The 14,553-nt window shown below is 38.3% G+C and overlaps 3 protein-coding genes across 4 annotated transcripts in view; all 3 read right to left on the minus strand.

Annotated features, from left to right (window-relative positions):
- The window catches only part of LOC306897055 (receptor tyrosine-protein kinase erbB-4-like), a gene marked incomplete at its 5' end in the record, with an annotated part of 114,379 nt that extends 110,598 nt beyond the window's left edge, over window positions 1-3,781 (minus strand). Inside the window, one exon of the mRNA XM_079461527.1 lies at window positions 3,682-3,781. Within this exon, the coding sequence (XP_079317653.1) occupies window positions 3,682-3,781 (100 nt within the window). The remainder of the gene's footprint in view (window positions 1-3,681) is intronic.
- Window positions 3,782-4,968: 1,187 nt separating this feature from the next.
- Window positions 4,969-11,244, minus strand: ube2f (ubiquitin-conjugating enzyme E2F (putative)). 2 transcript variants are annotated; one of them, XM_079462086.1, is made up of 11 exons: window positions 11,080-11,244; window positions 10,881-10,970; window positions 9,477-9,638; window positions 8,766-8,795; window positions 8,577-8,642; window positions 7,938-8,005; window positions 7,440-7,510; window positions 7,224-7,281; window positions 6,519-6,551; window positions 6,366-6,428; window positions 4,969-6,271 (listed from the first exon to the last, which is right to left on the minus strand). In XM_079462086.1, the coding sequence occupies exons 1-11, from the start codon at window positions 11,096-11,098 to the stop codon at window positions 6,221-6,223; spliced, it is 711 nt and encodes a 236-aa protein (XP_079318212.1). In that variant the 5' UTR covers window positions 11,099-11,244; the 3' UTR covers window positions 4,969-6,220. The 2 variants fall into 2 exon arrangements, with proteins under 2 accessions (XP_079318212.1, XP_079318213.1); XM_079462087.1 differs by having other exon boundaries at window positions 10,881-10,951; window positions 11,034-11,165.
- LOC306897378 (putative methyltransferase) lies at window positions 10,966-14,287 on the minus strand. The gene is made up of 6 exons (XM_079462085.1): window positions 13,794-14,287; window positions 12,889-13,049; window positions 12,535-12,748; window positions 12,355-12,458; window positions 12,044-12,178; window positions 10,966-11,833 (listed from the first exon to the last, which is right to left on the minus strand). The coding sequence occupies exons 1-6, from the start codon at window positions 13,902-13,904 to the stop codon at window positions 11,737-11,739; spliced, it is 822 nt and encodes a 273-aa protein (XP_079318211.1). The 5' UTR covers window positions 13,905-14,287; the 3' UTR covers window positions 10,966-11,736.
- Window positions 14,288-14,553: the final 266 nt, after the last annotated feature.

The following is a 14,553-nucleotide window of genomic DNA, read 5'->3' on the forward strand; positions in this document are numbered from 1 at the left end:
ATGGAGGTGGAGGTGTGCGTCAGCTCTCAGCTAAAAACATGAAGGCTGGTTGTGAGGGTCTCTGGTTCTTATGAAACAGCAAGCCGAGGTCAGAGTAATGTTAGAGATGTTTTTCTGGGTTGCGGGGTGAACGCACCTCACCCACACAGCAGACTAAGGCCAAACTAACACGGACTGCTGGGTAAGAAGTATTTCAGCTATCCTTTTAATCTCTTTCTCCAAACTTACTATGGGTGTCGTGACTTCGACATATTTTTCTAAGAAAGCCCCCCAAATGAGGGAACAAACCCCCAACGTATATTTATAATAAATGATATGGTCACACATAATAGTTCTTTAAACTGAGGGTACTGCCAAGCAAGACCTTAGCAACCACTCAGAACACCCCAACAACCATCCGCAACATCTTAGCAGGCTAGCAACCTCTAGGCAACCATTTACAACACCCTTACATAAAATGATATATGGTCAGAACACTGTAACAACCATTAAACACACCTTAGCAACAACCTAGCTACCACTTACAACACCCTTTAACATAAAATTCTATAGCGTCCCATAACACTTCAGCAACCATTCAGAGCATCATATGAACACCCTAGCAACCCCTAGGCAACCACCATTACAAAAAATGTATATGATCACTGAAAACGTACAGTGTTTTTGCTTGATGGCAATACAAACTGCCTAGCAACACCTTAGCACCACAGCAACAGCCAAGTAATGCACAGGCCTCTCATAAAATTCTAACATAAAATATTTTACTGTCACTCAAAACGTATAGCTCTAAGGGTGGGAAAAACTGCATAGCAACACCTTGACAACAATTCTGCATCCATTAGCAAACGGTATACTATAGGAATGCCCTGGCAACCATCCGCAGCATCCTAGCCTCACTGTGTTGAACTTTGACGTTACTGCAATGGTGATGGGTCAAACTTTAAATTAGGTGAGGTGCTCCCAGTAACTCAACTGATGTTTGACATCATAAAATGAACGTTAACACCTCTTTAAAACCAACAATCGTGCCATTTTATCTTAAACCGAAATAAGAAATGGAAGAAGAGGAAACTTGAATTACAGCTGACTGTGAGGGAACAGAGCCAGGCGGCAGAGAAACCGTGAAGGCGGGTGAAAAGGAGCCTAAAAGACTTGAAGAGGGCGGGGGGCTGGGTATTTGGCAACCCTGTCCTACAGAAAGCGCCTGCAGGCATTTGTTTTCTGAGAGGAATTACAAGTGGAAGAGAAACAAACCCTACAGCCCCTGAAAAGAAAATCCTCTCAGCCTTCCATTGCCTTTTTGCCGCTTTTAAGAAAAGGGTGAGTCGTGGATTACAACAAGATTTATTGGTTTACCTCTTGCCTGAGAATTGGGAAGTTGAAGACGCTGTTCTCAAGCACCAGGGAGGAAAAAGGGATGTTCAAATAGAAGTCAACCAATTGCTTTGACAGAGTCGGAGCTCAGCGGGAGCCCTATTGAAACTCTTCTCACTGTTTTGCACACATGGGCCAGGAGCCAACATGGCTCCCCGTCAATAAGTGATGAAAGAGACGTGATGTTATCTATAATGCTGCACACAGCAAATACTTCCAGCTACGGTTCATATTTGTTCTGTAAGGTCATGGGTTCGATTGCCATGGAACACACATAATTGAATTCTTTGTTTTGGATAAAAGCATCTACTTAATGCATAAATGTCAATGCGAAAGAGTCTATTTTACTTCTGTGACATCTCTCCATTAAATCTGAATAGAAATGTGCACAAATTTGATGAATTTCTCTGTATTTAGTGTTTAAACCGAGTTTAATTTTTAAATCATTAAACCTGATGATCCACGTTTTTCCTGAATGATTCTGAATGCTCCAGAATGTACTGAACAGCATCTTGTGCATGTGCTTTAATGCAAGCAAAAAAAAAGTATGAAGGCGCATGTCACTAATTCGCTTGTTTGTTTAGTGACCTAGAAATAGGGCAGAATTTTAAATATCCTCTTAGCATTTTGCATCTAGTTAAAAATAAAAATCTTTAAAAAAAACACCTGCATTTGAAAATCTCATAAAACACTTCATAGTGACATCATAGACATAGAAACGTTGTGTTAAAACTTTTAGCACAAAGTATTGTTTTAAATTAAAATTAATAAAATGAAATCAATGAGGGCATCATGTGTGGCCATTGTGAATCAAATGATTGTCTCATACCCTAAAGTTTTACGCATATAAAAAAGATCACATCCAGACATATACTGTAAGAGCAGTGATGAGATTAATTAACATGAACTCTCAGTCCCTCAGCTCACCAGAACTCTCCAACCAGACTTAATTTGGGTTGAAGATGATTAATAATTTGATCATATTCTCAGGTCGACCAGCAGTAATTTTCTATCAAAACTTAAATGTCAGACGGAAGCCCGGGTCAAAAGCGCTGCCATATGTTTCTAGACAGAGGTATGAGCCTGTGCATAAATGAGAAGAATTTAAATGACAAGTTATGAAATCCAATTCCCTATGACACAAAACTAGGTAGAAAAAACTTTAAAACAATCCAGCATCCAAATTTTAAACAAACCGAGACATAAATAGCAAATTCTCTCCACTACAATCTGCATAGCTCAGATTGTTTTGAACAAGCACATAAATTCGCTTATAAACAGTCCATGTGTGGAGTTTTGCAGGTGCAGTAACCTTGAGAAGAGACTGCCAATGGACCATCCAGCATCATTAGTTCTAGGTGTTAAGCAGATCTTTTTTCAAGATTGTGAAAATGTCCTTGGATCTATGTGCATCCATGGCAGCAAAGTTCCTAGAAATATCCTTTTTCCGCCAGTGAACTCCCACAAAGGCACTTTATGAATTATAACTGATTTCTGAAATTATGTCCCAGTGTGTTTAACACATATGGAACATTTCATATATAAATTAAAAACTTTCAACGATGATCAAAATTTTATTTTAGATTAACAAGTACTATTATCATTTTTTAAAAATATTTTAACAGGTGTGATATGTTTGTAGGAATAATCCAGTTAGCCTCGCTCACAGAATGAAAAATAATAAGATGAATAAATAATGCTTTAATTCATGAAGGTTCCGAGCGCTTCCGCAGTCACTATGCATCATAAAGGAGGATGCGTAAAAACGCACGGCTCCGCGCTTAAGCTGTTACGCCGTTTTTCGGTTGGCTGCCACCATCGTGTGGAGAGGGCGAGACACGACTTACACTTCAAACAACAAGTCAGTCAAAAACAAACGAGAAAAGACTTTAATGTCTGCGTAATATGTATTGTAGATATTGGCGTGCGTAAATGCGCAATGCTGTTGCAAACACTTCTCGTGGTTATCCAATGTTAATCTTGCTTGATACACACGTTATGACAATGACAGCTGTAGACGAATAAGGATCCATAGTCATGCATCATAAAAATACATAACGCCACAAATAGCGCATGTAGCTGGAGGAAAGAATTGACGCCATTTGGACACTAGAGTTTGTCATAGTAGAACTTGCTTTACCTGCAGGTGTGACCTGACGTTCCCTGTGACTTTACAGGCTGGGTAATGTTGAACGCACTGAGACACATGCATTTATTCAATTACAAGCATTGCCAGAAACCCTATTGATCCAGTAAATGCGATATAGAGGATGGATAAGCACTTTTACGCACGGGAGTTTCACGCACCTGACTGCGAAGCGCACTGGGGAATAAGGACAGCGGTGAGGATAAGGAAGATGAGTACGAGAGACCGCATCTTGTTCAGAAGAAGAGGCTGAATATCCATTTCTTCACATGTCCAAGCGATTGTCCCCTTGGCGAGCTGTCAAACGTCCGCTTTGCGCAACTGTTCACGTTGGGCGCATGGTCTGAAGTTGAACCTTTTATTTCTAAAGCAAAATTGGTTGTGTTGATAAAATGACAAAGGTGAAGAAGAGTTATTCCTGGTCTAAATGTGACTGCGTTGGGACTGTCATTTCTCTACGCTGAATTCCAGACCGAGTTACGGTCTCCGTGCCCGGGCACGCGCCTTGATCGGTTGAACACCTCCCACTTTAGTGGTGATTGGGTAGAAAAGTGAATTAATTAAGGGAAACCGCGCCCCAAAACACAGATAGGTTTTTTATTTATTCTTTTGAGGAATTTTGTGCGTCTGTTTCTCTAATATACTTTTGGGAGTAAATTTAATTACACAGTTACAAATATATCGTGTTTTAAAAAAATGGTACCTACACAACGCCTTTTGGACATTGCAGCATGGTTAACATTATTTTGTTGGTCATACAAAAAACACACACACACATATACATATATATATATCATGATATTTTCAAGATACTTATTTGTGAGGCTTAGATCGTGTGCTGTAATCCCCTAAACTCCATCTTTGGTAGCGTCCTTTCCTTTGTTGTAACGCATAACTCCTGATAAAACTTCTTTGGAGCAATATGTATTGTGACAATCCAAACATTTCCATTTGATGTCATGTAATCTATAATATGTCAAATCTATACAATAAAGTGAACTATAAACATGTGAGACTCAAATGTAGAACCATTTCTTAAACAATAGCACCACCTAGTGTTAAGATGAAGGCAAGTCTTCCGACTTGGCAAAAATGCTGTCCGAGTAGGCAACTTGCCATGACAGTGGCACTGTTGGGAAGCCCTTTGTCCAATCAAATTAGTGGAACGAAACTACAGCAGAACAAAACCAAACATCAAAGCAGGAGTCATCTGAAAAAAACACTTTTCTTAGCCATCTTTGTATTTACTATCAACAAACTAGTGCCTACGCTTGAATGAATTTGATAGAAATGTCAACGCTTAGCATATTTTATGTAATATGCATCCTAAGGTACATTTTTCAGCACTGTCCGACTATAAAGAACGTTGTCTATATATAGTAAACTCACTAGGTTTTAAGACAGCCAAGGCTTCCAGTTGATCACAAATATAATTAGTCCAAAATATTGGTAGAATTTGTCTTTAATATACTTTACAAATGGATATACAGCTCTAAAGAGAAAAAATTAAATAAAGTAAATCCTGCTTATGGCTGAGCGGTTGAGTGGCCCAGTGCATGCTACCAAATCAGACACATATTCATACCACACACACTCGCGCTCTCACACAAACACAATACAAACACACGGCGTCGTGTATACATGCACACATGGATAAAGCTAAATGTTTATACACCGATGAGACTGCATACAAGAGCAAAGGTGAATCTCACGAAAATTTGATTTTGCACAAAGAATGTATTTTGCATTATGGTGCTATTTCCACAACAATTAAGCCACATTACACCATCTGTTACCATGATGGAGAAAATGTTTTATATCACTGTGACATAAGGGAAAAGTTCTGCTATTAAAAGTATAAAGATGGTAAAAAATTAAACGTATAGCATTTTTTACTCTAATAAAGCAACGGTAGAGACCATCCGAGTCGCCAAAGGGTGCTTAACTGTCATTAAAATACCACCAATTTTATACAAAATTATAATTTTTCGATTCAAGTTAAAACAAATGCCCTGAACACATTTTCATGCGATTCACCCACAAACGGCTCCCAGACCCGAACTTAAACAGATGCATTAGTCATTCACAGGCACCCACAGATAATCAGATTTTTCTTCGTGCGTACGTGTGATACAGAGTAGTCTGCTGTGATTTTACACGAAGGGCAGGTGCCGAGATACAAGAAATGGTTTTACAGGAAATCCTCCGCCGAGGAGCGGATTCTGCGGGACATCAGTGCTATGAGCTGCTCCCCCGGCGTGAATGAGCCAATGAACTTTGGGATCTCTATGACATCACTTGCGAACGACTACATTTCAGTGTTTGTCAAGTTGAACGAAGCAGACGGCAGAAATTGGCTTAAATCAAACGTCCAGTTACATGTGGCAAGAACACAAGAGGCACTAGCATCGGAGGCGACATCAGAGAGGTTCAACTTCCTCATTTTCATCATCACTTTCTTCTTGTTTGGGGGGGGGGTGTAAAAGCAACCTTGATTGAAAAGATCCTGCACGAGTATCCCACAACCTCCCTCCCCTCAAAGCCTGATCTGTCATTCCGTACACGTAATAGTTTTCTTCTTTCCCCAAGTTACATTAAAAGTTTGAGATTTAGTCTCTTCTGCAGTTATGATGCACGGCGTCTGTACGCATCTGCAGAGTCGCATGCACATGAGAGAGGTCTGCATGGCAAACAGAGACATCATCTTGCATAGTTTTTGATGAAGTCTTGAACTTTGTTCCTGAAATCCTCCTAAAAAGTCAAAGAACAGCCCATTTGGTTTGGACAAACAATTTATCTACAAATGAAAGTGAAACAGAGAGAGAAATGTGCTCTTAATATATACCTTATCCCGCAGATGATGCTCTGCTGCATCTATATTCAGTGGATCATCGAAGTTAAGAAGATCCTGTGAAGAAACAACTGATGTCTCACAGCATTCAAAGATAAAAATCCTATATAAAATCCATCATCTAAGATCTTTCCAGCATGTACTTACAGTGAAGAGTGAATTCAATCCCCATACAACATCCTAATGCATGAAGAGCAAAATACAAATTTATCGATTTATACACAACAAACTAAATGATACTACTATATTACATGGAATACTGGATTTGTGATTGAAAATAAGATTTTCCATTAATTCTTTGCAATACATAATCAACCCAGAGATATTCATTTCCTCATATTCTTGGGCACTTTTGACAACCATCGATCAATGGTGGCCAAGACCTGTTTGGTTACTGACATTTTCCAAATATCTTTCTCTCTCAAGAACAGAACAAAGAAATGTATACAGATTCGGAACAACTCGAGGATGAGTAAATTTTCATTGTTGGGTGACCGGTCCCTTTAAAAAAATATTAAAAGTGCACAGCATACCTAGTGGACAAAAATGATAATGTCTTTGTAATACATTGTTGTGATGCATCAAAAACAATTCAATGTAATAACATTTCACATTTTCTGTTTCTCGTATCCTTCTACACATCTGATTCAAGGTGAACTGACACTGTCGGATTACAGGAAACGGTCAATATACATCATTCTATCACAACACTTAAGGCTGAAATTCTCAGCAGAACATTTTGAACCTAAGCACAGTGCAGAGAAAAACAAAAGAGCAATCATTTCAATAGAATCCTCGCCCTGCTAGCACTGGTATTATTTTTCGACAAAGTGCTGCAACAAAAGGAATTACCTTTAATGTACGCGTCGGCGCCCATCCAGTGCCATCAATTGAATGTTCTCGCAATAAACTGCAGAGAGAAATGTGTGCGATTTCTGCTTATTTATTTTGCAGCCAAGCGATACACCTGCCTAAATCTAGCTATTTATGACTAAATGTAATCTATTTTGTACGACTGTACAATTCTGCTCATAGGCATAAAAAAAAGCATTAATACGCAGCACGTACCTCAGACAGATCTCGCCGGTTTCTGCGATGTTTGGGTGCCATATTCTGGTCAAGCACTTGACTTTGGGGGGCTGTGAAAAACAGAAAATGGCATGTCTGTATCATGTCTCAGCTCTAGTCTACTAGAAAAGTCTTTAGAATCTACAATGAGGAATTGCATACGTTTGTATATCATCACTGTGGATTACAGCAATGCCCTCTGTGTTTGTAATACGTGTTCATTATTCTCTAAACGTGAATGCTGGGGTCGAGGTCGAGGTCCATGTCTGAATTTCTGCACAGCCGCAGGGTCCTCGTGGGGCTTCTCAGGTCACGCTCGGCCCGATCACGTGTGTGTGCGTGCATTTAAATAAATTCAGACGCGGCAAAGAGCGAGTAATGCCGTAAACATCCATTTAACGGCCTCACTTGCAAATGGACTACTAAAATCAACGTTGCACTGCGAGTGAGTTAGTGTGGCATTTCCTCATTACTTCACGATGTGTCACGGGCCCTTACCACCATATTATAAGCTTCAGGGACTTTGATCTCGAACTGGAACTTTCCGCCAAGGTAATAGCCTTCATCTGTTGAGAGGTTTTAAAGAAATAAAAGGTTACCTTTTGCATCTCATGGTAAAAAAAGTGTGCTATTACAATTCTGGCCAACACCAATTATTATTTTCATGTTAGGTCCAAAAAAAAGTGCATTTTAGGAAATTGTGCATGTAATGGCCTGTTCACATCTTGAATAACTATAAACATGCCATGTTTATTCTGGGTTTGTGGGCTGCATTTTTCACATTTCGATTTCATGTGAATTTGAATGAATTTTGATTGGTTGTCAATGTTTTATCGTTCATCAGCTGCACAAAAAACAACTTTGCAAATGATAACAATGATTTTATTCCTCTGTTTCGTTATTATTACTGTAGAGTTGTGAACTGTTCTTGTCTTCAATTTAGTGAACAGGACATAAAGGTTGAAGTAAATTCTAACATTTTTTAAATTACAGCGTAGATCACTGTATACATTAGACATTGAATCTTCAGCTGAAATATCCTCATCGCTGCACCATTGTACAGCCCATCCAGGTCACGTGCGTTTGCACAATATTACAATATCACTGAATCTTTTTAACAGAGGATAGAATCATCACCTGGGGATATGGCCAAGTGGAAGTGATGGAGCTTATTCTCATCTGGAAAAATCACTTTACAGGTGTCTGCGAAAGGATAAGAATGGATTAATTAACTGGTATTCACAAAAGTACAGCTTTGTCTATCATTTTACGTACGATGAAAAAAAGAAACTTTATCTTTATTAACATTAACCTGGGTCTACTTACTTGGAAGGTGGGACTCCAGTTCAGCGACCTCTGCAAACACAAATCAAGTTGTGAGAGATGAGATCAGGTAAAACCAACAAACCAGTACATGAACAGTTCTTTGCCCTCCATTAGTACGTATAAGACACATGCATACTTTTTTCTGATGTACTTATTTGTTACGGGAATACGCACTTGGAATGTGCTGCCAACGTAATCTTGATATGAGTGACAGCGATATGCAGCTATATATGGCCACCTGCATTCCTACAATACCACCTGTAAATGTTCAGCTTGGCTGGATCCAATAACCTCACTGATACAGGAACCAGCCTGAGTTTTTGACTGTGGTTGGGAACTGCTGGTAATGGCACACAGGCTCCTCATCTCACTCGGTTATAAATAGAGCTCTCCAGATCTGGCCTGCACCACATGCCTACACCAGCATTACTGGCACAACAACAGCCTGCGGAGCTCAGTCGCCATACACACAGCTCTACTCTCATCGGGATTCACACCCATCCAGGGCCACTTAATAGACTGCAAAACCCCACGTTATTTTAGTAATCTACATTTACATTTAGCCACTTGGCAGGCACTTTTATCCAAAGCAATTTAAAGCGTTCTCAAGGTATACGTTTTGTCAGTGCAAACGCATACATTTTGCGCTGCTAATGCAACCGAGCAACAATAACAGGAACATTAAAGGAGTTTTCTTCATTGGTTTTGTACCTTTGATAAGCAGTCTGTCCCTGATTGACACTCTGTGAGAGGCATCATTGGATCCTGCAGGGGTCCGGCCGGCACTCACCCCCTCCTCCCTCTTCAGCTTACTGGCTAACGTCAGCATACCAACATACACACTGACACACGAACACACACACACACACACCCCTGTGAGAAAACACAACGACGTTAGACATAGTGTGGTAAATAAAACAACTCGCACTTATTATGCAATCCAAGTAACCAGATTATAAGCGCAAAGGTAAAAAACAATAAATGTTTCAGAATCTTTTATGGGTATTATTATTTCTTCTGGTTTGTGCATTTGAATCAGAAATTCAACAAAGGACAAAGGACCATCTTTATTTTCCTTTTTCAAATAGAAACCTTGGGTGTAGGACTGATATTTTTCTGGATTTATCAACAGGGGTTTAGGAAAATATGGACAGATGCTTCAATAACTTACAAATACATTTACTACAAACATGTTCTGTGCATTTTTAGTTTTAAATGAAAATGTCACATCCATAATGCCGCTATTGCCGAAGACTGAAAATAATTAAATATATATCAAGAAAACAATCCAAGGATAAAAACCTTTTGTTTTTGTTTTACTTTTAATAGCAAGACAGTTTAAAGGTAATGTCACATTTATTATATTTGAAGTTACCAAATTATGTTTACATTACAATTTATTCAACCAGATGAAATGACTTTTCTTTTAGTTTTTATGCAACAGGTTCTTGTAAAAAGTTGTTTTATAATGTATGAAAATACCATTGTGTTTGACACCAAATAGAACCTAAGCATAATTATGGACCTCACAATACTCTTATTTTGAAAAACTGCACCAATTAATAAATAAAATGTGTTATTTAGGGATTCAAATACAGTCATGATAGACTACATTAACAGTAATCTGTTCAACCTTAAGGACTAACTACTTTACATAGTGTCACTGTATATTTTAAGACTTTAACTATGACTGTTTTTACAATGATAATACCATGTTTCAGGACTTCATGAAAAACATCATGTCATGCTTACCAAAGAAATATTGTTGAAAGAAGCTTGAAGTTTCATTCGCATATTTGTTACCATCACATTACCATGGTATAGTTAGAATTACTGTAAGAGTTTATTGAGATGACATCAAAGCCCACGTAACATTAAGAAAAAAACTATCCCAACTTTAATCATTTTGAGTGACCGGTTTGATTCGAGCTGCTATCGTGCTAACATGAATTTTAGCATCTTTATGTTGACTCAGAATAAACTGCGCTTTATTTATGACGAGATTCGTATGGATATCTTATTATTATTGAAATACAGAAGTTGCGCTATCGTTACTTCGTAATTAAACTCTAAATATGTCAAAAACAAGTCGACCGGGGTCGATACAGCACTTACCTGCCGCTGTCAGAGTAAATAAACCGCCCAGCTCACATGATAGTCGGTTCCTCACACAATGAATTTCACACCTTTCCCCACAAACAACGTCTTTAATAATAAAGTTTAATGTTGTAAACAGAAATACAAACGAGTGGATGCTGCGCAGATTACTTTGCGGTGACTTTAATAATTTCCGCAACTGAAGCGATTCACAAACCGGAAGTAGTGTCGTTCATCCGATCATCGTCCCGATCGGAATCAAGTATCGCCGTAAAAGGTTCCGCTCGACATGCACTCGTGTACAACACCTATAAGGAGAATTTGTGACTTTTATATTCGAAAATGTGATTTTTGTGCATGTCGAATTATTTTAAGGAAGCTTTAAACACATAAAATAAATAAAGTTTAGATTTTGATGTAGGTTTTAATAATATCAATATATTCAAAACTGCCGGTTTTGTTTGTGTCGTTGTGCTACAGTGACATTGCGTAGGTTTAAAATAACATTTTCACTATTTTACATTTATGCATTTGGTAAACACTTTTATCAAAAGCGACTAACTGGGCATTCAAATGAGATTATCTGAACATGGTGACTTATTTTATGTGGTTATGTGTCTTAACACATACAGTATAATACAAATATTTACAGTCAGTGATATACGGTATATGTGACTAAATCAGCATTCAAGCTTACAAAACACATTACTCTGCTGTTTTGTACATTATTTAGTTAAAACTGTAAATAAAAACAAGACTTGACATTTATCGAAAAGTGTATTTTCATTCTGCATTAAAGTCACATGCCAAACTCTTAACAAAGAAACATTTTCAAAACGTCCAAGGCAAGAGAGTTTTCAGCTGAAATGAAATTCTAGGATGTCTCTGGTTTAGAGGCTAATAAATAGAAGTATTTCACCACAACCGTCACTTCTGTGTCAGTGGACGGAGCCCCCATTTCTTCCAACAATCTAAATAAAAACAAAACATATGCTGGTTTGGTTGTAGCTGTTTGAGTTGCACAATATACTTTATCGTAAACAATTGAATTATTATCAGATTTAAAAGAACAATTCAATTAGAAGAATAACGTGTATAGAAAAACAGTGCTGATTGACAAACTGCATTTTAGGATACAGTATTCATCACATAATATAATGTTTAAATGTTTAAAGACTAGCCTTTCTGTTATGTTCTTAGACAGAGTCTTGGCTTCAGGATCCTTCTCCAGAAAACCTTGATAGGTCGAGAACGATTCAACCAAACCAATGAACCTGGACAGTGGCATAAGTTGTCGACTCCTATGACATTCATGCCTGTTAAAAAATCAAATAGTCATTAAAAATCTAATATATTTCATTATTCCTTGAGTTTCCATAAAAATGCATTTTATAGGCGCCATCCATTTAACAAGACACCGTCTATGACACACCGACGTGATGAGAAAATACTAACCCTTGCTAAGGCTCGGTGTAATAAAATGCAAACTTACCACTCTTTATCACTGTATGAAACAGAGTCATAAATATTCTTGTAGACTTGCAAAGAACTGGATCCAATGTAAGCTTTCCGATAAGGGTGCACGGCTGCGTAAAACTGAATTATAAACAACAGTTTACAAACGAACTGAAATAACCTTGACATTTTTCAGATTAGATTAGGGTGTTTTAACCTCTTGACAGATTTCATTCAGTTTAGGGGTTTTGTCGCCATATTCCAGCTCAAAATCCATAGTGTAGCTAAGCAGAGCTAGACAGCCCCCCGGCCTCAAAATTCTGTCTGCTTTTCTGAGAAAACGTGGATGGTCAAACCAGTGAGCGGCTGAAAAAGATGTAACCAAGTCGGCTGATTCATCCTCAAAGGGAAGATCCTCTGCAAGACTCTCTCTAATGGAAAAGCAGAAGTGTAAAAACAGATTTACACTTTTCCTTTAAATCAAGACAGTTTTGAATGATGTCACACATGCCAATGTATCGTTTATGTTTGAGTAAAGTAAATATAATTGGATGAGTAATGAGTTTTATACCTGTAACACACATTTGGAGCATGTTCTTCACCATCAGCTATCTCAAGTTGAGCTCGACTGATATCTATCCCGACCACTGTGAGAAAATAAGGTGCCAACAGCTCCGTACCCTGTCCAGATCCACATCCCACGTCCACGGCTAGATCCAGATGATCATGGATCTGTTTACAACAAGAAATGCAGGTTGTTTGCGTCAGACGTCTACATATGTTATGAAATCACATGGTAAGCAGATGTTGAAAAAATGTAGATAGGTGACATATCCTGCTTTTGACAGACTCTTTAATCAAAAGAAACTCCGGGTGTTTTCATGGGATTCAAAAACGTGAACTTTGCACCAAAGCGAACTACAGTAAGCAAAACATGGGATAATTTAATACAGTGTGTACGTTTCACAGTGAATGAAAACTGGTATAGCATAATGTCAAAAGCGTTTTAGTTAAATTGTTTACAGTCAAAACATAAACCCAGAAAAACTTTGAAACGCAAGCAATGTGCAAAATCTGTGTAGCAATAAGACTTGTTTACTTGTCAACAAGTACAGGGACATGGACCAACAGTTTTTATTCCAGTAAATCCAGCTAAGCGCAACGCATTTCGGGTCTTTGGCGCGCGCAAGTTCGTTATTTTAAATGTAGAAACGCGGCAGGCGCGCGCAAATACTGAGCGATGGCGCGCACGCTTTTCAAATCTCGTCGTCGGCGCAGATCGAGACGGAAATATTTTAACTTTTCTGAGTCCCGCGAAATGCGAATCACCACTAACACTATTTTCAATCATTTAACACTAGCAAATTAACAACACATCTTCTTTCTTTTCAGTCCGCGTTTACATAGAACGCCCAGTCATTCTGACCGAACCCTTTCCAAACACTTATACAAAAAACACAGAATATCCTCTTATACTCTTTTTCGCAGGAAGTTCAACACTTCATCCACGAGCTCCTGAGGAGGAGATACCCGGTAGCAATGGTAGGATTTAGCATGTTGTTTCTCTTCAAAATGCCTCTGTGCCATTTTCCTCTTGAAGGGTCAAACCTTACACAGGAACCTGTCAGCAGTTTGCCCATAAAGTTATATAATAATACATCCGTATGACGTTTCCTTTGAACTTCCAGGATTGCTTGTTTGCTTTTAGGTCAATAGCTTCCTGACAAATCCATTTCGCAACACTTGTAGAAGTAGGCCTACTTCCCGTTTTAGTTTTGTATTTCACATGAATAATTATGTCTTGTGTTGTTTAGCATTTTGATTCAAATATGAATGTTCAGTTGGTTGTATTTTGCCCAAAACTTGTGTAGTGTAAAAAACTGAAACGGGAGGTTTGCGAAATGGTCTATAAAGCAATCTTAGCAATGCCCTAGCAACCATCCGGAAAACCGTAGCAACCACACAACGCCTTTAAATAAAATGTTTTGTCAGATTTCAAAAGCATAATCTTTAAACTTCAACTTCCCCCTAAAATATCAACATGTGTTTTATATTTTATAACTAATTTAAATACCAATTAAATCCCAAATTTAAATACAGAATCCTGATGTAGACACCATATGTCATAAAAGGTATTAAACCGCTATAGACAGAAGTTGCTGACAACTTGCCCCACATAGATTGACAACACGCTGTGGGGTATTTCTGCGGTATTATGGTTTATAATGGTCTCTTT

The sequence above is a fragment of the Barbatula barbatula genome, assembly GCF_947034865.1.
Source record: "Barbatula barbatula genome assembly, chromosome: 8".
Lineage (NCBI taxonomy): Eukaryota > Metazoa > Chordata > Actinopteri > Cypriniformes > Nemacheilidae > Barbatula > Barbatula barbatula.